General features: G+C 37.4%; 1 protein-coding gene across 3 annotated transcripts in view; it reads right to left on the bottom strand.

Moving 5' to 3' along the window:
• The window catches only part of LOC113116027 (ubiquitin carboxyl-terminal hydrolase 45-like), a 35,437-nt gene that overhangs the window by 7,741 nt on the left and 3,902 nt on the right, over nucleotides 1-23,794 (bottom strand). For all 3 annotated transcript variants that reach the window (XM_026283852.1, XM_026283853.1, XM_026283850.1), the window contains exons 5-14: nucleotides 23,396-23,496; nucleotides 11,913-12,061; nucleotides 11,212-11,307; nucleotides 10,957-11,087; nucleotides 4,957-5,044; nucleotides 2,315-2,396; nucleotides 1,992-2,083; nucleotides 1,633-1,689; nucleotides 1,377-1,505; nucleotides 192-846 (exon numbers count right to left, since the gene is read on the bottom strand). In XM_026283852.1, coding sequence (XP_026139637.1) covers nucleotides 192-846; nucleotides 1,377-1,505; nucleotides 1,633-1,689; nucleotides 1,992-2,083; nucleotides 2,315-2,396; nucleotides 4,957-5,044; nucleotides 10,957-11,087; nucleotides 11,212-11,307; nucleotides 11,913-12,061; nucleotides 23,396-23,496 — 1,580 coding nt within the window. The remainder of the gene's footprint in view (nucleotides 1-191; nucleotides 847-1,376; nucleotides 1,506-1,632; nucleotides 1,690-1,991; nucleotides 2,084-2,314; nucleotides 2,397-4,956; nucleotides 5,045-10,956; nucleotides 11,088-11,211; nucleotides 11,308-11,912; nucleotides 12,062-23,395; nucleotides 23,497-23,794) is intronic.

Below are 23,794 nucleotides of genomic sequence, written 5' to 3'. Positions count from 1 at the left end.
AACAAAAATCTCACTGGATTATTACAATTAATCGCAAAAATAATGTTTGGAAATGTAAACTGATATTTACTACTGACACACTACAACAAAAGATAGAAATAACTGATTTTAAACCATTTTTTGTTGGTGAAAATACTAGTGGCCTAAGACTTTTGCACAGTACTGTATATATTTCATGTGTGTATACATACCACTCCTCTTCATCTGTCTTTGCCTTCTCTCAGTACAGTTCTCACACAGCAGTTTGTTGTTGCCCATCAGCAGCTCAACAGAGGTGAACTGATGCAGGCAGGACTGCACGGAGCACTCTTTAGAGCTGGGGGTGTAACTGTGACAGAGGGCTTGGAAGGCCCCTTGATGGTGCTGACGGTCTCTCTCCCGGACCTCGGACGGTTCATCTGGGCTGTGACTGACAGGTAGAGTATCAGTGGAAGTGGGCACCAGGCCTAGCTTGGACACAGCGCTGACAAGCTGCTCTACAGCACCGCCCTGCTGAGGTCTAATGGGGCCTAAGGAAGTGGGGCTCAGGTTTGGTTTTAGACTTGGATTTGGTGCTGTTGAGGCCGAAGTCGTGCCGGTTGAGAGTTTATCTGATGGGCTACTGTGAGTGGACACAGATGGGATTCGTGGTGACCATTCACTCTCGGAGGCCTCGCTGTCCGCATCGTTACTGCTGTCCTGCAGGTTGGAATCCTTCTCGCTGCAGTCTGATTGGCTACCCATTGTATCTGCCTGGCAACTGGCCAGGCCACGCCCAGCCACACAGAGCTCCTCCTCTTGTCGGCTAGAAACCAAATCTGCACCTCTCTCATCTTGAGAAGTGGATGAATGGCGACCCTGCAGCTTCTAAGCACATAATCCAACAAACAAACAAATTAATGTTAAAATCAACGAAGCAAGGAAACACATACACTCCAAAAGTCTGGGGTCAGTAAAGTTTTTTTTTTAAATTAATAAACTTGTAACTTTTTTGTAATTAAAGCTTTTATTCAGCAAGGATGCATTAAATTGATCATAAGTGAAAGCCTTTTATAGATATAATAAAAGAAACAAGAACAAAAATAGTATCTTTAACACCAAATCAGCACATTAGAATGTTTTCTGATAGATCATGTGACATTGAAAACTGGAGCTCAAAATTCAGATTTCCATCACGGGATTAAATTAAATTTGAAAACACTGTAGTGGTAAACGGTTCTTTATATTTTACAATATATTAGTATTTGCACTATATTTTTGATCAAATAAATGCAGCCTTTTTGAGTATAAAGGGCTTCTTTCAAAAACATTAAGATATCTTAATATTTCAGATCACAAATTCAGAAAGTTTGTGTATAAGAACTATCAATGTCTCTTATAATATTGACTCCACCCACCTGTCCACTCAACCTCCTGCTGTTTCTATTGGCTTGTGAATGGGTAGCTGACGAGTCATCATGGGAGGCCGGTCCATCTTGCTCCCGCCCACTTTTCCCTAGTCTACCAGGGTTTGTAGGCTTAGAGATCTGAGCAAAAAAAGCAGCTCTCAAAAGACATCACTCAACTCAAAACAATTTAGCACATTTAGTGAATTGACAGATTATCAAATGCAAAAAAATGAAGGAAAAAATATTTAACAAATGTGGGTCTCACCCTTTCCTCAATGATGGGAAGGGAAATGTCAATAAAGGCTTCCTTCACTGTGGAAATCTAGGAGTGAAGCATATAAACACGTTACACATATTACAATTAGTAATCACTGTATTATTAAATAAATAAATAAATATAAATATATATATATATATATATATATATATATATATATTTGTACTACATATTGCATATTGTATACATATTACATTGAATTATAGTAAACTAAATTGATATGTATACACTTACAATATTATAACATTTTAAATAGATTTTTAATTTATTGTAAATAAATGTGAACAATTTATATCATCTGGCTTTGTATGTGGACATTGTACATTACAAAAAAGAGAAACTCTTACATGTTCACACTCTTCACACATTATGGTGCTGGTCAACTCTCCGACAAAAATCCGATCAACAAAATTCATTTTTATTCCTTCCTTCCCATAAGCTGTAGAACATACAGTATAAAATTTGATATAGGGGTTATACACAGTATATTAATGTTATATAAAGACACATTCAAATAACACCTAACACAAATAATATATCCTTTTTAAAATGATGTATCCATGTGAATAGTGTCATTGTTTTTTGAATCTTGTGAATACAAGCTGTCACTAGATGGCAATATTGTTCTGTATGATGTGAAACGCAGGTGACGGAAACATAGACTGATCACCCTTCACTTGTCGTTTGGTCTCCTCGTCAGCTGTCTTCTCCGTGGGGTTGTTAAAGGCTTTGAGGATGCCTGCTTTAATGCGCTGTCAATGTAAACACAATGTGATGCCACTTTGTCAGATAATGAAGCTCAAACAGTTGCTGTCACAAAAAGCTCCTTTAATCATGCTCAAAATAATAGAGGCACAGGAAAAGTACCACAGCTTGTATCTTTTAATAATGAAAAGTTAACGTTTCAATTAAATAATAAAATAAACAAAACAACGTCAACGTTTCCATTATATGTGAAAAATTCCTTGAATTTGACATGTAGAAACAAATCAAATAAGTCACGGCCGTTTTCCCACCTCAGACTTTAAACTCTTCACCCTTGGATGTTTTCTTTTATCTCAGGTTTTTGTTGTGGTAAACAAACTAAAGCAAATGCAAGGCCATGAAAACGTGTACGTGATGAAAAGTAAGTGTGTGCTTCACATATTACACACAGCAGCACATATGCATTGTATATCCCATGTATGTGTGGGCATAAAGAGCTGTGAAGGCGAGTGTCCCTGTGGTCTTAATGAGAGGTGACATGGTCAGTGACTGTGTTGTTGAGAGAGCTGTTAGAAGACACAGTCACAGTATAGCACCAATCAATAGATAATTGGCCGTGGTGGCGGTGTCTGTGGGGCTCGACCAGTCTCCCCCATTGTCCCGTCCCCACGCTCGGGACGGGCTATTTAGGTCAAAAGCCTGGTTAATCCCACTCCTTCAGCTACTCAACCCCCCAAACCCCCATCTTTGTCGGACCCTGCTGCATCACACACTAATTAATCACACAAACCCTAAAAAAACTAGTCCACCACACTCTCTTGATAAGTTGAGCTCACTTAAGCAGCCCATTCTTAACGGTTTTATTCAACAGCTAATTGGTGATAATTCACTGATGTTAATTAGCATATTGTGAGCAGGGATCCTATTGGCTAATCAACATAAATATTGTGGTGTCCATGTTTGGTGACTGGCTTAAGGGTCTCAACTCCGTTGGACACTGCGGGTGAGAGAGGAGGCATTTCGGAGAATGCTTTTATAACCATATGTTTATATGTTTTATAATGTTTTTTGTTCAAAATCTTGTTTGTTTGTATATACTTGTATATTTCACTTCTGCATGTTTATATCTCTAAATCAGTATACAAATTCAAATATAATTCGTTATTTTAGTTAGTCTCTCATGCTCACTATAGCTGCTTTTCTTTAATCAAAAACACAGTCAAAACATTAAAAATTAAGCTGAATTTTAAGCAGTCATTACTCTAGTCTTCAGTGTCACATGATAGTTCAGAAATCATTCTAATATGTTGATATAGTGCTTTAGAAACATTTATTGTTGAAAACTGGTGCACTTTTAATATTTTTGATGAAACTAATTTTTTTAAATTGTTGAATTAATTTGAAATAGAAAACATATATAACACATAACATTATAAATATTATTTTTTTGTCACTTTTTATTAATTTAATGCATCTACGCAGAATAATAATAATAAAAAAAAAACTTACTGAACGGTAGCGTATAAATATTTTTTACTTCGTTTCATCTGAAAAACTATGTGTATAAGTACATGCCATCTGTAAATTTACTGAAGTACACAATATTGAGGAACATTTAAACCAGATTGTTTCCTGTTTTCTCCCCCCTCAGCCTCCCCTAAGTGTGGAGGCAGGGAGGGAGGGAGGGAGGGAGATGGGGACGGTCCTCCATCACAAAGCCTCAACAAGCAGCTGACTGTTTCCCAGGATGCACAATGAGGCCAGTCGCGCCACTTGCAAGGTTCCTAAGTGGCACAACTGTCCGCATTCACAAGTCTGAATGGGCCTGGCTGGCCCTGGGGCTCATCGCCTGATGCTGCACCCGCTTTCTTAGGGCAGTTAGAGCCACTGGTGGGGTTGTGTGGGTCTTGGCCCCTAGCACGTCCACATTAAGAGACCCACAAGAAGACAAGAACCACTCTATCAAACTACTATGCATCTGCCCAAAAGAGGTCATCGTCCCACCGTCAGTTTGCAAATGTAGCCCTTTGCAGTGACTGGTATAGTTTATATATGCAGCGAGAAGGACTGAGGGCCTAATGCTGAGAACAAGACCCCCTGTAGACCTGGTAATAAACACCCGTTTTTGGCCACTCCAGTGGAGACAGGACAATGCAAACACATAAGCAGGGAGTAAAACTCTACCACCCTATACCTGCAGTGTACATGCTCATTCTTTAAAAAAAGAGAAAAAAACAGGGACCGCAAACTCATCCATTTAGATCAGCTTTAAAAATCCTAAACGGAGCAATATTTTTATATAGATATTGTATAGCTTTTAAACTTTCTATTAATAATTAAATTATTATTATATTAATTATAATTATATTACTACTTATTTTATTATTTATAATCTGAGTATGGCCTTAAAAGCAATTTATTTATTTTTTTACATCCCCCTTAAAATTCAATCACAAGTGGTTAAAGAAGATGCACATTACATTAAGTCTACGTGATGATCTCGATTTGACTGTATTACTAAGACGGATCCCAGGTGAAAAAAGGGCCAAAAGTTACTCTTTAAATAGAAAAAAACTAAATAAATAAAGAAACAAATCATGCACTCACCTTTGTCTCCTCCACTCTCATGGAGTCCAGGAGGTAATGCAGCAATTCCTGACTGTCCTGTTGCTGGTAACCCTTAAAGCGCGGTGCCCTGAACAAAGAATGAGAATTCCTGTCACACAACACACATTGGCACAAGTGTAAATACATCCAAAGGGACAAAAGGAGCCAAAGCCACGCAAACACCAATTAGCCACACACAAAAAGCAATCAGCAGCATATAGACGAGTAAAGACGAGAGAAGAATGGACATAATCTTCTCTCAAGGCCTTTTCTCTGATGCTGCATGAGGTGATTCTCGCCGTCTCTCGGGAGGTTTCAGGATCTTAGAGGCAGCTATTATTTTTCCCTGACAACTTTCATTCACTTTTCATTTCATCATTCAACCAGCTGAGGTCGGTCACACACACGCAGCCACACATACGCTTTCACACACAAACAGATATATAAAGATAGTCTGACCTTTCACCAGTTCTCTCAATTCTACTGAATTATAAACCCACGATTGGAATTTATTTCTCTAAGATATCAAAGAACCGAGAAATTTAATTAATCTAAAAATTGAGCCTTTAAGAATTCATTTTCCGGATTTTAATATGTGAAGAACCACCTCACATGACAAAGTCCTTTTACAGTGATTATATACCAGCTTTGCTCACTGCTGATGTGTAATTTAGTTTGATTCTCCCAGGCTGGCGAGTTTACGCTATTAAGATGTAATTGTTCTGTAATGAAGACTTTAAAATGGACAAAATGTTCTCAGTAAAATTAAGCCAAGAAAAGCTTAGGGTTATAAAAAAAAGTAAGTGCAAAATGTAAATACTCAATAATAAAACCATTAAAAGTAATCCCAGAAAAATGTGTGTGTGGTATTTATGCACTTTCCAAAAAAAATTGCATTTACAGTACATCCAGTTCAAATAATTTTTTTTTTTTTTTTACAAGATATTCTTGTTTATTAAAACCAACCTCAGCAATTTATGGCTTTTATGATTATAACCATCACTTACGTTGACCTAAAATTCACTACATCCCTATGCACTTGTCATATCTTGATGTAGTTCAAACACATTTAATGCAACATGCTCAAAATTACTGAAATCACAGACCAGAACATCCTAAATACTCCAGACTGGAAGAAGCTGGCACTGTGGAGATATGTTTGTCCTTCCTCCCAGCTAACCCTGTGGTAAATCTAGTGGAAAAACATGTTGGGCGTTTAGGAAACAACCCCTTAGATTCTCTGCTGGGTAACCCAGGCCAGATGTGGGCCAGCTGTGGGCAACATATGGATGTTTGAAGCCGGCCCTGCATCAACCTGTTGTGCATTGAGACTGGATAGCTGGTCAAGATTATGGGAAGACCATTTGGCCTGGTGATGAACTCAAGGGTAAAGGGGCAAGTCAAGGTGTTGGGTTGGGTTGGGATGCCTGAGGCTGTCCAGATGCTCATCAATGATTTTGCTATTACCTGCTAAGCTAGCAAGCACTGTGTTTGTGAGGGCAGGCTGGGTGAATGAATGTACTGGCAGGACGGATGGTCAGGCAGTCTGGAACGCCTCTACCGTGGGCTGATGAGTTTTGACGTTCTGCGCAGCTCTGTGTGACCGGAGTGCGTTTAAGAATGTCCAGCCACCTGCTTCTAACACAGGTCATGAGCAGGAGGTCTGGAGAGATGGCTTCCCTCCCCTTTCTCTGTTTCTCACTGCTTCTTTTCTTCTCAAAACTACTGTTCTGTAGCAGCATGCATGAAGAACGTCCAGCCTGAAAATACCACAGCTACCTATAGTGGAGTCTAAAAGTTTGAGACCAATTTAAAATCTATAAAACCTGGAGTTTCAGTTTAGTTTTAAGTAAAATAATAATAGATTAATTTGATAAATTATAAATATACATGTATATATAAAAGTCTGGGGTCAGTAGGATGCATTAATGATAATGAAGAAATTTTTATTTATTAAATAAATGCAGTCTTCTAAACATTCTATTTATCAAATAAACCTGAAAATAATATTATAGTTGCCACAAAAATATTAAGCAGTACAACAAATCAGCAAACTAAAATAATTTCTGAAGGATCATGAAAAACTAAAGCCTGGAGTAATGGCTGCTGACAGTTATGCTTTGCCAACAGGGCATAAAATCCATTTTTAAAAACGTTAAAATATATTTTAATTATATAAATATTTGCATACTGCAATAATATTAGTTGTTTTTTTTTTAATACATAAATGCAGCTTTGGTAAGCCCAAAAGACACTTTCTTGGGTTTTCAAACTTTTTTGTTTTCATTCATACTGTTATGGTGTTATTTGCAATAACAGAATTTGAACCCCACTGTGTCTATAGTAGATATTGACTAAATATATATATTTTTTATGAGTGATCATTTTTTTATGTTTCAGTGTCTCTCTAGATATCCACATCTGTCAATGTCAAACTCAAACTAGCTCTTTGGTAAGAGGTTCAAACAGTAAGTGGTAACAAGCACAGCGAGCTGCAGAAGGACAGGAACAGAGTGAAAGTGTTCTGGAGGGAAGCTGACGGGTGAGACGGGCTCCAGTGGGAGAGGTGGGAGAGACTGAGAATGTTCTGGAAGCTCATTCCACTGGAAGAGAAGGCTTAAGGAGCCTGTAGCGGTGCACCCAATATGGCCCTGCCACAGACGGACAGCTGTAACCACTAACACAATTAACAGCGGATGAGTTATTACCAGACGCCAGGCAGCTCCATCACAATGCTGCAACGCACACATGCACACACAAGCATACTACTATCAGTCAAATATAAAACACTCCCAAACATGCATCTTATGCCGAGCACAAAACATACAGATCTCTGAGACAAAAACATCCACACAGATTCATCCCATAGCTAAGCACTCACAAAATCTGGTAATTAAACATTTCATCAATCATCTCAAACATCAGTAGAATCAGGGATCAATAAAAATGAAACAAATGATCATAAATTAAATAACACATTTATCTATTAAATGCATTTAGAACATGGCTCTCCTAAACACCTGATTCCAAATGGTCAATTCCGATAATCTACAGACAAATATTTTAGTATAATGACCTTACAATAAACTGTAACTGATTATTGCACCAGGTAACAAATGTCCAAATAGCTGTGCTTGCCTGCTGTGATAGATAATATAATATATATCTATTAAATTGTTACAGTGGTATCCTTTTGACTTCAAAATACCTAAACTGTCCACAACAATATTTGATGGTTCCCTCAGTTTTTTAAATTACAGAAGCTAGTTGTGTGTGTGTGTGTGTGTGTGTATGTACAGTAAGTATATATATATATTATATAAATTATATAAATTCCAGAATGTTCCACTCTTTTTAACCAAAATGACATTTGTCTGTTTGTAAGAGGAAAGTTTTGTTTTACATGATCAAATATTGCCATGGCATAACTAGACAAATATATATTCTCTATAAAAATTGTGTATGACATTTTAAGATTTAATTTACTTGAATTAAAAAGATATAGAAAACACACTTTTAAAACTAGACTACTTCATACTTATCAAGGTTTTCTAAGGCTTTCTAAGAACTTGGTTCTTCCAAGTACGTGGTAAAATTTTAGATGTTTATGTTTGCGTTTTCGTTGCTTATTTTACAGTTTCTTACGATCGCCCTGACAATGCTTTTAACTACTTTCCTAAACTCTTAACACAGTTAGAACAACATCCGTCTGTGTGGACTCCTGTATGAATGTGAGATTTTAAATGTGAGATTTTACAAGATCTGATTCTTCAGTACCTCCAGGATGCAAGGGATGCTGCATCACATGCCAAATCATTACAGCTGAATAATACCAGGAAGGATAAGGCATACCAAAAGAATCTTCCCAAGATGCCTTGCCAGAGAAGATATCAGTTGTGACTGCTCTCTCAAACGCAGAAGACCAGGCAGATTAGATTACATTTATTTGTTATTCTTCTGTGGCTTTTTCTGTTTGTATATTTTGTATCTTCACATAATAAATGACAGCTATATTGTTCTTTTTTTTCTTGCATTCTTTTGAGTTTTTTTTCTAATGTCCTGTTGTAAGTAAAGCATTTAATGCAGCAATTATGTCTCTAAACTACAACTAAACAGAAAAATCAGGTCAATTATTTTTACTCCAAAAAGAAGCAACATTCTGAGAAAGTACAACCTGTAACTGGCTCAGTTTTGAATACCATAAAGTGATTAGTAAAGAGGGAGAAAACTGATGAGATATGAGAACCAAAATAGCAGACAGTGTAACCAGAGCTTATTATTTTACATTGCCAACTCGAGCAACCAGAACATCTCTGAAAGTGCTGTACCTGAAAGTGCTGAACCTGTGAACATGTGCTTGAATCTCTGTACTAACAAACCTGAAATAAGTCTCATTCCACCTAAATGTGAAGTATGCAAGGGGTCTGAGACATAATTATAACACAATTAAAATGTTGTTACAGAAAGCGGAAGATAGAGACATATGGGCTCAGGGTCAGTGTGCGTGTTTACAGGCTGGGACCCTCACTAGCACCATGACTGCTCTCTGGACTGCTGCTGGCGCTGGTGCTGCTCAGATCTGTCCAGCTGGCAGCGTGACCTGGCCCTCAATCAACCATGCCAATAGCACTCAGCTGTGTAGCACACACAAACACACACAGGCTACTTGTTCTTCACCCATTTTATGGTTGGTGTTCATCCCACCTTCGAAAACACTTTCCTTTAAAGCGTGAGGTCTCAAAAGATGCCATTCTGCCACATTGTCCAACATAGCAAATGTACAAGATGGTGTTCAAGATGGCGCAGGAGTTCAAGTACCTCATCCGACCAACAGCTGTGACCAGTAGTTTGCCAGTCAACAAACACATTAAACAAACAGGATCTTTCCTGTCAAGGACATACTGGATCGCACAAGCGCACACACATAAACTGTGCAGCACAGAAGGCCTTCACTTGACCCTACGAGCTGCCGCTCTGGAGTGCTCAAAGTGTGCCCATGTGGGTCCACCACAGATGTATCTGAGGTAGAGAAATTCTATGTGTTTAAAGGGGTCATGGCATGCTCCTTAACATTTCTTTTTTCATTTAGAACCCTCATTCTGAAACTCTCTTTAACTACCTGCTTTTAAGTGGTGGGTACTTTAAGGTTTGCCAGTAATCGGTCACTGTTATGATTGGCTAACATCATTGCATAGGAAACATTATCAATGCTAGGGTGACCACAAGTCCTCTTTTCCCCGGACATGTCCTCTTTTTGGACCTAAAAATGCGCCAGGCCGGGATTTCTAAATCACCCATAATATCCGGGATTTCGCTTTTGCTTTCTACCGTCGCCATTTATTACAGGTCCCAAACTTTTGAAGGTTAATGTGTAGGACACATAAAAGACATCAGACGGATTTGGAAAAAGAGAAAGTGAAGAAAGTGTCCTTTTTCAACATATTTCTATATATTAACTTTATCAAAAATCAAAAGTATTCATATTTATTTTTTATTTGAAGTGTTTACTTTTTTCAAAGCACTGTGCATGTTTTATGCATTCATAATGGCTGATGTGTAAATGTGCAAATGATGTGCAAATACATATACTCAAATGGATTGGTGCGCTTAAGGCTGAGACGATGCCAGGTGAGCAGAATGCACATGTACACATATGCAAACCCACAGGTCTGATAAAGGCACAGTAGCGGAGTTAAATATCACAGAAGCACCAGAGAGACACCCAACTGCCTGGCAGGCTCCTGACTGAGCCACCCAACCATTCAACATGATCAAACAAGGTTTAAACAACAGTCAGTGAACTGTTTAGCCTGTGCGCAGCTTTAAAAAAAAATCAACCCTGAGAGCAGAGATCCAACCAGCCATTTGGGTTTAAAAGAGAGGCTTGAAACCGCTTGGCGTTCAGTGCCAATCAATAAGATAAGTTTAGATTTGCTGTTGCACAGAGCTTTCAGAGACTTTCATAGTGTATATTTACAAATGACGACAGTGTAAACATACTTCTGACACAGCTGGTTGAAAAGGATCTTGGGGGAGACAGGCCCTTTCCCAGGCTCCTTAATGCTTTGGAGGAACAGGAACATGGCTGAGGTGAGGGGTTCTGGGCTGGGCAACGTCACTGTAAGTGGCACCTGTAAGAAAGCATAGCACTCATATCATATCAAACACAGAGCAGTGAGGCGTTTTGCATATTTTAATATGAGTGAGATTATGTCAGAGACGGGACTAGTCCAGTCCATGATAGCTGGAACCTACCAACTTAGTCTCAGCAGGGGGGCAGATCTTAATCTTATGTCCCTTTTCCTTGACGTCTTGAATTAGGTCATTCAGCATGTGGGTCTGGGACAGATTCTAAACCAAAACACACAAACAGCTTTTTATTTTTATTCAAAGATGAGTTTCCACAAAAATATTAACCAGCACAAGTGTTTTCATCACTGATAATAAGAACAGTTTCTTGAGCACCAAACTACCATATTAGAATGATTTCTGAATGATCATGTGACACTGAATACTGAAATAATTGCATTTTTAAATATATTTAAATATAAAAACAGTTATTTTAAATTGTAATAATATTTCACATTATTACTGTTTTCTTGACTAAATAAATGCAGACTTAGTGAGCATAAGAGACTTCTTTAAAAAATGCAAACACGCACACATACATATAGTTTTATTTGTTAATTTAATTTCGCTTCATTTGTAAAATTATCTGAAGTGATCTTATTGAAATTACTTATTTAAGTTTGTCCCTCTGAAAAAAGCAAGAATAGGGTGTTTTCTCAAGGCCACAAGGGTGAAGGTGCAGTTTTAGTGACTCTTCCACATAATATATTTAAATTAATTTGTGGTAACTGCCCCGATCATAAACAAGCTGGCTTCCCCCAAAACACACAGAACTAACACAAATAAAGAGTCAGGTGAGTGATGTGAGTTCTTGGACAAAATTTTACCTGCATCACAGCATTGAAGAAGCAGGTGTTACCCAGGTTGTTGATGCCCTTGACTGGGATAAGTGTGCTATTCACTGGAGTCTTCCCTCTCTGAGGGTCTACATACTCAGCGGATTCCTCTCGGAACCTGATAAATTTTGAAGTTGTTCCTAAAAGAACAGAACAGAATATAAATGAACAAATCTCTAGTTAGGACATTATATAGTAAAGCATCTACATTTAAAACCTTCCAGCGCAATAATAAAGAAAGAAAAAAAGTTGAGAGCTTGACTTAAACTTTAATTTAATTAAATGAAAACAGTTCTTCTGTTATGTGTAGATCTAGACTGGACCTGGTCCCAGTGTGCGCCTGATTTTCTGCAGGAGAAATGGGTTAACATGCTGGGTAGCAGCTGGGAGAGGCTGCAGATGACAGCTGGATAAGACTACACTGGTTAGGGAGCAGGGAACAAGCCCAGCTGCTCCCCGCTACTGCCATGACTCTGTGGGAGATTCTTGGCCCAGGCGGCTAAACACAAGGCCCGCCGAGAGAGAAAGAGACAGTTTTTCTGCACAAAAAAGCAAAACTCCAGAGAAATGACGGGTGCACTGACTTCAACACTCAGGAGACATGAAAGCAACCTGCATGATAATTCATAGCGAGCAGTCGGTCCTGTAAATAGCTCTTAGCCCCTCACGAAAGAGCGCCTGTGGTTTTCAACAATACAGATACAATTATAATGCCATTTATTTTAACAATTTCTAACAGTTACTGCTTCTTTGTGAAATCATCAAATTTCTGAAGAAAAAAAAAGACTATTACACACATACTTTAATGAATGTCACAAATTGCAATAAATTAACTGAATATCAACTTAAGCATTTAATCAGTATTTTTATTTTCTGTATTGTACAGTCTTTCATCATCCAATAAATATACATTTTATATTGTACAATGTGTATTTAAATTCTTAATAAACAATAGCTTTGATAATTGGATGATAGTCATTTAAAGGAAGTCTCAATTTTGTTACATAAATCTGACAGAAAGTAGTGCGTAAAAAGTAGATATCCTGTACACAATGACATACAGAATACAAGGCCAAAAAAAGCCATGAAACAATAAACTTTCAGAATATAATCGTATTTATTAAAAAATAATAAATCCCATTTAATTTTTTTTATTTTATTTTATTTGCTAGCTCGAAGAGAGAAAACAAACCAGTGCCAAGGCCAGAAATCTCCAAATGAATGGAATTGGTTGAAATAGGTTGGATGAATATTTTGCATGAATATTTTTATTAACAAATATTATGAAGCAGCCATTAACTTAGCCTTCACGAGACATTATCTTTTATATGCATAAACCAACTATGCACGTTCCACTGGAAAAAAATAAATAAAAAACCGCTGCAACTCAATGAATAATAATGTGGACTACATATACACAACAGAAGCTTACCTGCAATTTTTGAATGCAAGATATTTTTTAAAGTTTTAATCGGTGGAGCAGTTGTCAAACTGGGTGGTGGCCTTTAGCAACAAAGCATTGGACAAGCCTTAACAAAACACTGAATCCATGAATGGCTCTTGACCCTTCTTTTTGATTTTTATACTCACTGGCACCATTTGTGAAGGAGAGCACAAGTGTTCTGTCAAATTAAGCATTAATGAACAGCTACAAGCACCCAAGGCACTAAGAATGAGAGAAAGTCAGCATGTTGCTGCTTGCATCTACTAAATATTGTTATTTATACTCTTCTGTAGTACTTTTATGCATAAGAGCACGAAACCAAATGTACCTTTTTATAAATATTAAGTAAATAAGCAGCCACATGTTCCATCAAAATTCTAAATATATTTTAAAAATGTACTAATAAACAAAATGCCAAAATTGGTATCAGCACTGCAACTTAAAGGATTTTAAAAACTTAGACACACGTAAACTGATATCAATAAGTTCTAATAACTTATTTGGGTTTAAATGTTGTTTTGCCATTACTGATACAATTATATTTGCTGGAGACACAAGTGTACCGTATTCATGTAATGTGCTCTAAATAGCTTCAAAATTATCTCAAGTAATTCATATCATATAGATGAGTGCAGGTTTTGTACTATCTACAGCTTGTTTTGCCCTCAAGTGGAATAATATGCCTCATTCTTGTGTCCCAATTGGTTTATTCTTGCATGAATGATTTCTGTTTAGAAAGTGGATAAAATTAGTTGTTACATGCCTTAGTGTGCATTGATTTCTCCCATACGGTACCTCCTGTTGGAAATATCCACAAAGAGGACAACATACATTGACGAGCTGTAAACAACTTGGAACATGATGCCTTGGAGGTCATCTTTTAGACAAACTACACAAAACCAAAGCACTTACACATGAAGGTCCCTTTACAACTATTCCAAACTATTATGAAAAAAGGCACTTTAAAATGTACAATAATAGACATGTCAAGCTGTTGAATGCTTGTGGAGATGGGGGACATTTCTGCATGTCAGCCTTTGATGAATCTCTGCTGGACAATACCAGGCTTCTTCATAAACACACCTAGGCTGACACATACAGTGGGGGAAATACTTATGTGATCCCACAGATTAGTTGGAGTCCTGCCAGAGATGTGTGCAAACCTGGTGACCAACTACAAAAAACAATGTCTTGCCTGTGCTAACCAACAAGGATTTCTGCACCAATTTTGCTTGGGAATCAAATACTTATTTCACTCACTGAATTGCAAATCAATTTCTAACCACTACATAATGTGCTGGATTTTTTTAATTTAAATTCTCTCTCAATACGTTAAAATAATCTTACCATAAAAATAACAGATCCTTAATTTCTTTTTAAGTGGGCAAACTTACAAAATCAGCAGGGGATCAAATAAATATTTTCCCCAATGCAGATTTATCTTAATGACTTCAAGGCTGCAATATAATCTCTTAAATTCAGACAATATCAAGGCAAATGGATGGGTGGAAAAAGTAATATCATAAATCGGGAAAGCAACTAAAATGTCTTGAGTTACCTTTCAGGTTAAAATGACATTACAGCCCCAGGACCACCTTATTTAGCTCCCCTTCTGAACCCATATTGTCATACCGCCACATCCGAGGAAAAGCCCAAGGTCAATCCATTTTCTCCAATTCAGGACGTAAATTGGATTTCCTTTGTGCAACAATGCTCTCTGGAGCTGCCCGAATTTTATGCAGATCCAAACACACTTATTGCAAACTGGCCCAGAATTAAGCCTTGTTCAGAAAAAAAAAATCCATTAAAATCTAAAGTAGGCAGCTTCTGTGCCCTTACGATTTTCTCACAGGGGTTAATCAGGCATCAAAACAATAGAGAGGAGTGCTGCTATTCCTAAGTGGGGCCAAAAGCATCTGGAGCACTACAAGGAAACATCTGGAAGTTTGTCTGTGTCCATACAGTCATTCGGGAGGGAGCCCATATGTCCAGGAACACTGAGGTGCAAACAAGTGTGGACAAGAGGGACGCACAGCTCATACAATGAGCAAATAGGATAATGAGTGAGTGTGATGGCAATAAGGTACATTTGCATCTTGTCAGTCCCATTTTTTGAATGGACCAGGAGAATAAATGTGCGATGTGGGAATGCCTATGGAGTTACATCGCATCTGGGCCCACTGATCAAGGTAAACAATGTTCAGAGAGCCATCTGCCAGGATGGCAACGAAGGAGATACATAGAGGGGACTTGGGTGGGTGGGGGGGGGGGGTGCCCTGAACAAGCATATGGAAAAACAGATTTTTCCTCTCCCTGCAGCAGTTAGCAAAGGCAAATGTCAGCATGCACCACAGCCACGCTTGACTGTCCTGCACTCGGCACCACCACCTGGCTCTCCTTGCTCAGCCACCGAATATGGGCAGGAGCGACACTGTGGAGCATGTCCCCGGGGCAGCCTAAACTATCAGCACTATCCCACTACTCCCCACCCAGCTCTCTATAAAACGCACAAGCGCCAAACAGGGTTTCTGCAGAATTTTTAAGCTCAAATTTAAGACTTTTAAGACCTTTTTTAAGACCTGAACATATAAAATTAATACTATATGCGTGGGGTAGGGTAATGTCTATAGTACCATATAAGCTCTGAACCCCCTCCCCTCTTATATACAGTGAGGAAAATTGTTGTAGCCAAGGCAAGCTCACTGATGCTATGGGGATACCGATCCTGGGGAAAAAAGTTCCTGGTACAATTGTTCAGGGTAATTTTGGTGGAAATGCGGCAAAACTCTGACCTGCACCAGGTACTTTGTGCAGCATTGGTCTGCTTACAACCTCATTCAACTACCTCTTCAGTCAGTTTAAATAAAGAATTGCTCTCTGAGCTTTTTGTCACTTTAAATCAGTCTGAATAAGCTCTTTTGCACTTTTGTTTACTTCACTGGTTTGCACTCTCTGCCATGTGTCTTGTGCTGCTTTATTTAACTGTACTTTATTTATTTTTACATGCCCTTATGCTCTACTGTTAGTGTTATATGTATGAAAATAATGCAATTTCAATTCTCTGCATGTATGTGCTGTACATGTGGAAGAATTGACAAAGCAAACTAGATAAGGTACTTTTAAAATACCATAAAATTACTGTAAAAAGCATAACTTACAGTTCAGATACAAGTTTTCACAAAAACAAAGTTTTATAAACTGATAGACTTTAGATATTGGCCATTCAGGAACAAAACAGCGTCAAGTAGCCCAGAGACGTAAAACAAAGGCTGTGTTGGAAATTATTTATTTATTTATTTTTATTTTCTTTTGAGAAATAGAGCAAAACCAGGATATATGGTGTCTAAAACGTAATCTCTTAATATTAACTACTTGTTTATTCAATTGTTGTATAAAATCAATATCACATTTGTAATCATGCTTGCTTTGGAGGAAAGAAACTGCACTCTTCATGTGATAGACTTCATGTGATTAACTATATGAAATTATGTAAATATGAATTTTCTGCCCCCTATCTTAAATTATGTGATAAATATAAATGCATTTTAATAGACTGATTAATGCATGCAAAGAAAGAAGGCACTCTAAATGCACGAACACACACTAGTCTAACCTACTAAACTTCATCACTTAATATATGCGTGCACTCTGTAGGTGTGTTTTGTGTTTGCTTTTCGCGATATACTCATATCTCCCATCATTTAAACTACAATCACGATATATCGCAGACCATACATATTGCACACCCCTATGTTTAGATTTTTATAATGCATTGTCTTATCGATCCACCGGTTCACATTTAAAGCCTGCGTGTTTGAAGGGTAAGTACATGGGTCGATTTTTCGCATTGTTCTGAACTCTGAACAAAACAACCATTGTATTGAAAATACTCATTCATTCTCTGCCAGCAGGTTGAGCGTTTGGTAGAAATATAACTTTCCCCGATAACAGCAGAACACAAGGCAGCAGCACTGAACTTGGAATGTGAAGCGCTCATGTTTATTCAATGAAATCATAAAGTTAGTCTTCTGAAGTTTAATCATAACATTCAGCCATAATCGCAATTTTCGTCTTTCAGTCCCCAAATTTATGACCTTTTGAAATCATAATTAAGACTTTCTCCTACAATTTAAGACTTTTTTAGGCCTTATATTTGATAAACTAAATTTAAGACCCCACAGAAACCCTGACCAAAGTAAATGTGGTTTCATGGTTTTAAAAGGAAGATCTTTCATAAGCACTGTGAAACACTTTTTTTCCACCCTAAACCAGAAAGAACGTATTGTGAAACACAATATTGAGCAGAATGTCTAAGCTGCTCTTCTTTATACAATAGAAGCAAACAGTGACCACAGTTGGGCCACGTCACTGCTCACATGCATTGTATACCTTCAAAAAAGTAAGGAGGCCCCAACCACTGATCTATAATAGAGAATATTAAATAATGAAAATAAATAAATAAGCCGCTTTATATCATATAAGAAGCTTGGAAATTGTGATTAAAATCTTACATTTATTAGTGCAAGAAAGCAAGCTTAAAATGACATGAGGGTGGGTAAATAACCACATAGACAACCAACTGACAGAAGAAATTATTTATAACTTGCTTCATATACATAACTCCAAAGGTTATAAAAGTACCACTACTATTCATTGGTGCTTGAGGAAAAGCATTGAAACAAGTGTTACAAAACTAAAAAGTGTTTAATGCGTTGCAGTGAAGAACTTGCCAAGAAGAGTCAAGCACAGACTTCCAGAAGTGAATGCACTGAACATGTACACTATTGAAAATCGTCCCTTTTTCCTCATTAAGTGAAGGACAGCTCTCCTCAGGCTGAAGACAGCAAGCAGTCATGAGGAAGGCCGAGCAACACCAAATGTCTTATTAATTTGTTAATTTGTTGTGGCCATGGGGCATGAAAACCGTGTTTCATTGCCATCTGAGGCCAAGGGTATCCAACGTCTTGATTCTTTCATGCACACATACACACACACACACACACACACACACATATATAAATGTGCTGTTCACGTTGGCCCTGAATTGACCTAAATAGAAGAGCATTCTTCCACCCTAGGCTAATCATCCTTAGTAATCAACAAGACTTAGCCGTAAAACCCTCAACATCGGCAGACTAAATGTAAAACAAGGTTTAAAAACCATAAAAGTGCACAACAAATAAAGGTTAATGAGTTCCAATGAATACAATCAACATTAAAAGTTACAAAAAAAAACTGAACCAGTAAAGAAATATAATTTAGGAGGCATTTAGTAGACTTGAAAATAGGGATGCGCTGGAATTAAAATTCTATTTTGAATTTCAAATATTTTGAAAATAAATTTACAAATTAACATTTTTAAATGTGAAAACGTTTAAATGCTACAGGTGAAGTTACCTTAAGTAAGCATTCAATCAAAGAAAAAGGAATCTAAATGTTAAAATATGGATAACAAACATGCACAATTTCATATGGAAAAAAATATATATATGTGCATCCCTATTTCGAAATGTTACTTTGTTAAAGGGATAGTTGTTCACCAAAATTTTTTAATTCTGTCATTAATTACTCACCTTCATTTCATTCCAAACCTGTAAGACCTCTGTTCATCTTCAGAACACAAATTAAGATATTTTTGCTGAATTAAGAGAGCTTTCCGGATCCAAACACGATCAAGGCTCAGAAACGTAGCACGGACATGGTTAAAATTTTCCATGTGACATCATTAGTTCAAGCATAATTTTACAAAGCTACGAGAAAACTTTGTGTGCACAAAGAAAACAAAAATAATGACTTTAATCAACAATTTCCATCTCCTCCGTGTCACCCAATAGCGCCATTTTGGAGAATATCACAAATGTAAACAATGCATGCTGTTCTGTGTCAGCATCATCGTACACGGATACATTGTTTAAGCTTTGATCTGAAGGTAAATAAAGTATCCGCGTACATGCGTTGCTCGACGAGTTCGCACTAACATATAATAAGATTAAGCAATTAGTAGCATATTTGGCATGCTGTCGAGAGGGAGGGTTCCGAGCTCGGGAAAGAGCCCAAACCCAGAGAAACATCATTAAAGACTGTTATACTCTGCAAAATGGCACTAGGAATTCATCAAAAATATCTTAATTTGTATTCCGAAGATGAATGAAGGTTTGGAACAACATGAGGTTGAGCAATTAATGATAGAATTTTCATTTTTGGCCTAAATGACTAAATGTAAATGTAACTATGCGCTTAAGTGCTTAGCAGTTTTAGAATGGTTTAGGAACCATAAGGGATTACTAAAGAGACCCAGAGTACAAGGTGCAATTCTATGCTAATTTCAATATCATCCACTTACTCAGGATTTTCATGCAAATCATTTACAACGGTGTTTGGAAAAAGAATACATGAATAAAAACAAGAAATGTAAAGCAAAATAAGTTTGAACCCTCACCTCATGAAATATGAAATGAGACTGAAAATCAATAAAAGCAAATGAAGATTCAACTGCTGCATGTGCCAGCCTCTGATGCCTATTGAAGCAAAAACATTTTAATTTCCTCAAACAAAGCCTTCCCAGCTGTGTTTCAAGCAAAAGCCTGGCTCTCTGAGGTCAAGTCTCTTTCTACCAAGACTCTGGTACTTGAGCTGAAGGCCTTTTTGGTGAGAGAGCGCAGTTAATAGATTTTCTTTCTTCTCCCTGCTGTTGTTGTGGAAAACTATTATGGATTCTGGAAAATTCTCACTAGGGCTCTTTTGTGCCACGAGTCTATGAGAAAACGCGAACACAACAACAGGCTGTGTCTAAAAAAACCATGGCCTTCAAATTTTGCAGAAATGCAATTTCACCGACTCCTCTATGCCAGCGCCAGTCCATTTCACAGCCACAATGGACGCCCGTTTCTCCCTCATTTAGTCAGCTCGCTAGGAACAATGAGCATGGAAGAATGGCAACAGGTAATTTAAAGAGCTAGGTAAGAAGGATGTGGGCAGGAGGTGGCCCAACTCTGGCCAAATACCACAGACCACCACCAGCTACCTTCTAGTCCTCACCAGTAGAAAGTCACCAAGTGTGCAACGTTTTTTCCCTTTTCTGTCTTGGTATCTATTGGCTCGGGGAGACTCTCGGGCTTGATCAGATCAGAGATTATAAACAATTATCATCCAGTGAACACCAAGCTGTTTGAATATGTTCAAAATCATCCTGCGAAGATGATTGAGTCTGTTTGACTCTGTCTGGAGTGGACTGGTTTTCCACTAAAATAAATAATAAAAAGTTATTTCCCAAGCGTAGTTGTGAAATAATCACAACTGAGTTTTGTGTTCTTATGTTTGTAGTAAATGTGATTACAACTGCTACCTCAAAAGCAAAAAGTCCTTCTCACAACATCCACCAACTTTTAAAGGGTTAGTTCACCCAAAAATGAAAATTAGCTTTTGTTTTACACAACTCAAGACATGCTAGGTTTATATGACTTTCTTCTTTCAGACGAATTCAGTCGGAGTTATATTAAAAATGATAGAGTCTGGAATAGCCAGAACAATTGTTTATAAAGCTCAGACTGGATTCGTCTGAAAGAAGAAAGTCACATACACCCAGGATGTCTCGAGTTTGAGTAAAACACAGTCAAATTTTTTAATTTGGGTGACCTAACCCTTTAACAGCAGAGAATGCAAGCTGGAAACAAGCTGCTCCTCCTAAAGAAAATGAGACCCTCTCCCTGAAGCTCAGAGTGAGAGACGAGGAATCATGGGAGATTTGGCAGGGCGGGGGGAGGAGCCGAGCTCAGGATCAGATCACTACACAGCTGCAGTTGTTCTTCAGGGAATCCGACCGAGGAGCATCGCTCAAGCGTCTAATGCCATTAATGAGCGCAGCCATGCAGCAGTAACGGAATTGGAGCACAGCTTCTCCAGCAAGAGCCTAGCTGCTACTGGAATGGCGGTTGACCAGTTATGCTGGGATTAAATGAGCTAAACTTTGCTACACCAGATCATCAGGGCACAGACAGGGACAGAAATGGATTTAATGACTGTTAAGTATCATGCAAGGACAAGGTGGTAGCATGTTTCACAGCTATGTGAAATTTTATACATTAGCCTTTGGTGATCACTGAAAAGGGAAATGAGAAGTGTAACAGACACTGTGCTTCGGCATTCACTGTCAAACTAAACTGGAGAAGGTGTCTAAGTTTGCATACCAGAGAATTCAAGCTCACGTTTACGAGGTGAAACTCAAATAAAACGTGACAGACAGATGTAACAGAAAGTAATTAAGATAGTTTTCTCAACTAAACCATATGATCATACTCTTATGTTATTTTGTATAATTTCAGCTAGGCTTTACAGGATTAATGATATAGGTGAATGAATCTCCTAAGACTTGCAAGAACATGTTCAAGTCATACCTCACTCCAATTTCGCAAAACAAAATGTAAATTGTAAAAACAACAAGACAAAAACAAAATATATGAAATTGGATAATTTGACGGTAAATTCGAATTTTCAGTCTTCAGTGTCATATGATTAATCAAAAAATGCAGATTTGGGGCTCAAGAAACATGAACTATTAATAACATTATGTTTGCTTAATATTTTTGTGAAAAAAAAAAAAAACGGTTCTTTGATGAACAAAAAGTTCAAAAGAACAGCTTTTATTTGAAACTGAAATCTTTAACATTTTGATCAATTTAACGTGTCCTTGTTGAATAATGAAGTATTGATTCCTTCAAAAAAAAATCTTCCAGACCACAAACGTCTGAACTGTAATGTGCATAGTGACATTATTTTTGTGATACTTCAGCATGTTATCATGTAAACAATGAGTTTAAACGCAACATTTTCTTAAACATGAAAGGAATTTCCTCCTTTCTAATTATGTTTTATTCTTCAAATTTTGGAGTGAAATTTGACCCACAAGACAAATTTACAATTAAAAAAATAAAATAAAATCATACAAAGCATTAGTTGATCATGGATCTGATTATCTTGGAAACAACTTTTCTGAGACTTGACAAGACAAGACAAGTAAGTGGAGAAATAACTGAGAAAATGCTACTCATTCTAAATGTGTAACAGAGTAACTTCCGCATGCATCCAAGGCAGCATTGCTGCTGGACCTCTAGGTGGAGCCGGGGAGCTGCTGTTATGAAAGAAAGCAGTCAGCTAGTAACAAAGGTTCAAAAAACTGATTTTCCACATACTCTACATTATTGTTTCTCTTCTATGCCCCGCTTCTATGAAATGCATTGATTTTTTACAAAACTCATCGTTTTCAATGAGAGGGTCATTGTACTTTCTGTCTTGAGCACTTAAATGTCTTTCTTACAATAATTATCATAACATTTATGAGCATTAACTTCAAACAGTAACTGAAACACAGCATGCTGTGAGCCAAGAAGGATTTATGGCATCAGTTGCAAACATAATTTATTCAATTATGGTTGCTAATGCTGTTCAGAAACATTGTGTAAAAAAGACAAGATTTTAAATAAAGTACAAGTGGTGTGAAAAGTCACAAATGAGACAAAATAACCTAGGATTTAATTTACCAAGGAGTTACAATGATCCAAGGTTAACTATTTCAAGTGTAAAATACCTCATATATTGTGAAAAGTGCTACAAATTAAACTTAATTTAAGTGAGTATAGAAGAGGATATTGAAGAAGTTTCTACCTGTGAAATATCACAGTGCTTTCAGGCTGCCTAAAAACTGTGGGATGAAACATATGTCCCTCATTGTATCTGGCAAACTAAAAACCAGTGATCCCGCCAGGACAAAGGTCAATGACTCACAGATGTGCCGACATAGCGTTTCTATGTACAGAGAAACAATGAGGAGCTTCTAAAAGAGCCAATTAAGAGAAATCTGCTCTTCTCTGAGCTCCATACAACACTAGAAAACAAGAACATTTTTCATTTTTTCAAAGCTGAATCTCCACCACAGCGTGAATGACTGTCACTACTATACACAGGTGAAAAAAGAGGTGTTTTTCTATGATTAAAGAAAGTCACACTTCTGCTTGTTTTCCTGTGAAATAACTACCTGAGGTGGCCTTTGCTGAGTGCTTCTGCAGGAAATCCAGAGTCTGAGCCAGCGCTTTCTTATTGCAATGAGTGGAGAGCTCTTCCTTACATTCAAAACACCTGTTAAAGGAGAATTTTTTACATCTACTATGCCTTTCATGTCTTTTACAAAAGAGCATCAACTTCCTTTCAAAAGTTTGGGGATCGTAAGAATTGTTTATGTTTAAAAAAAAAAAAATCTCTCATGCTTACTAAAGCTTTTATCAAGGCACATTTATTTGATCCAAAATACAACAACTTAAAACATTTTTAAATATGATGGCAAAGCTGAATGTTCAGCATCTATTTCTCCAGTCTTTAGAAATAATTTTAATATGCTGATTTATCAATAATGGGAACAGTTGTGCTGCTTTATATT

The sequence above is a fragment of the Carassius auratus genome, chromosome 16, assembly GCF_003368295.1.
Source record: "Carassius auratus strain Wakin chromosome 16, ASM336829v1, whole genome shotgun sequence".
Taxonomy (NCBI): domain Eukaryota; kingdom Metazoa; phylum Chordata; class Actinopteri; order Cypriniformes; family Cyprinidae; genus Carassius; species Carassius auratus.
Note: the sequence above shows the minus strand (reverse complement) of the source record. Positions and strands in the feature narration are given on the sequence as shown.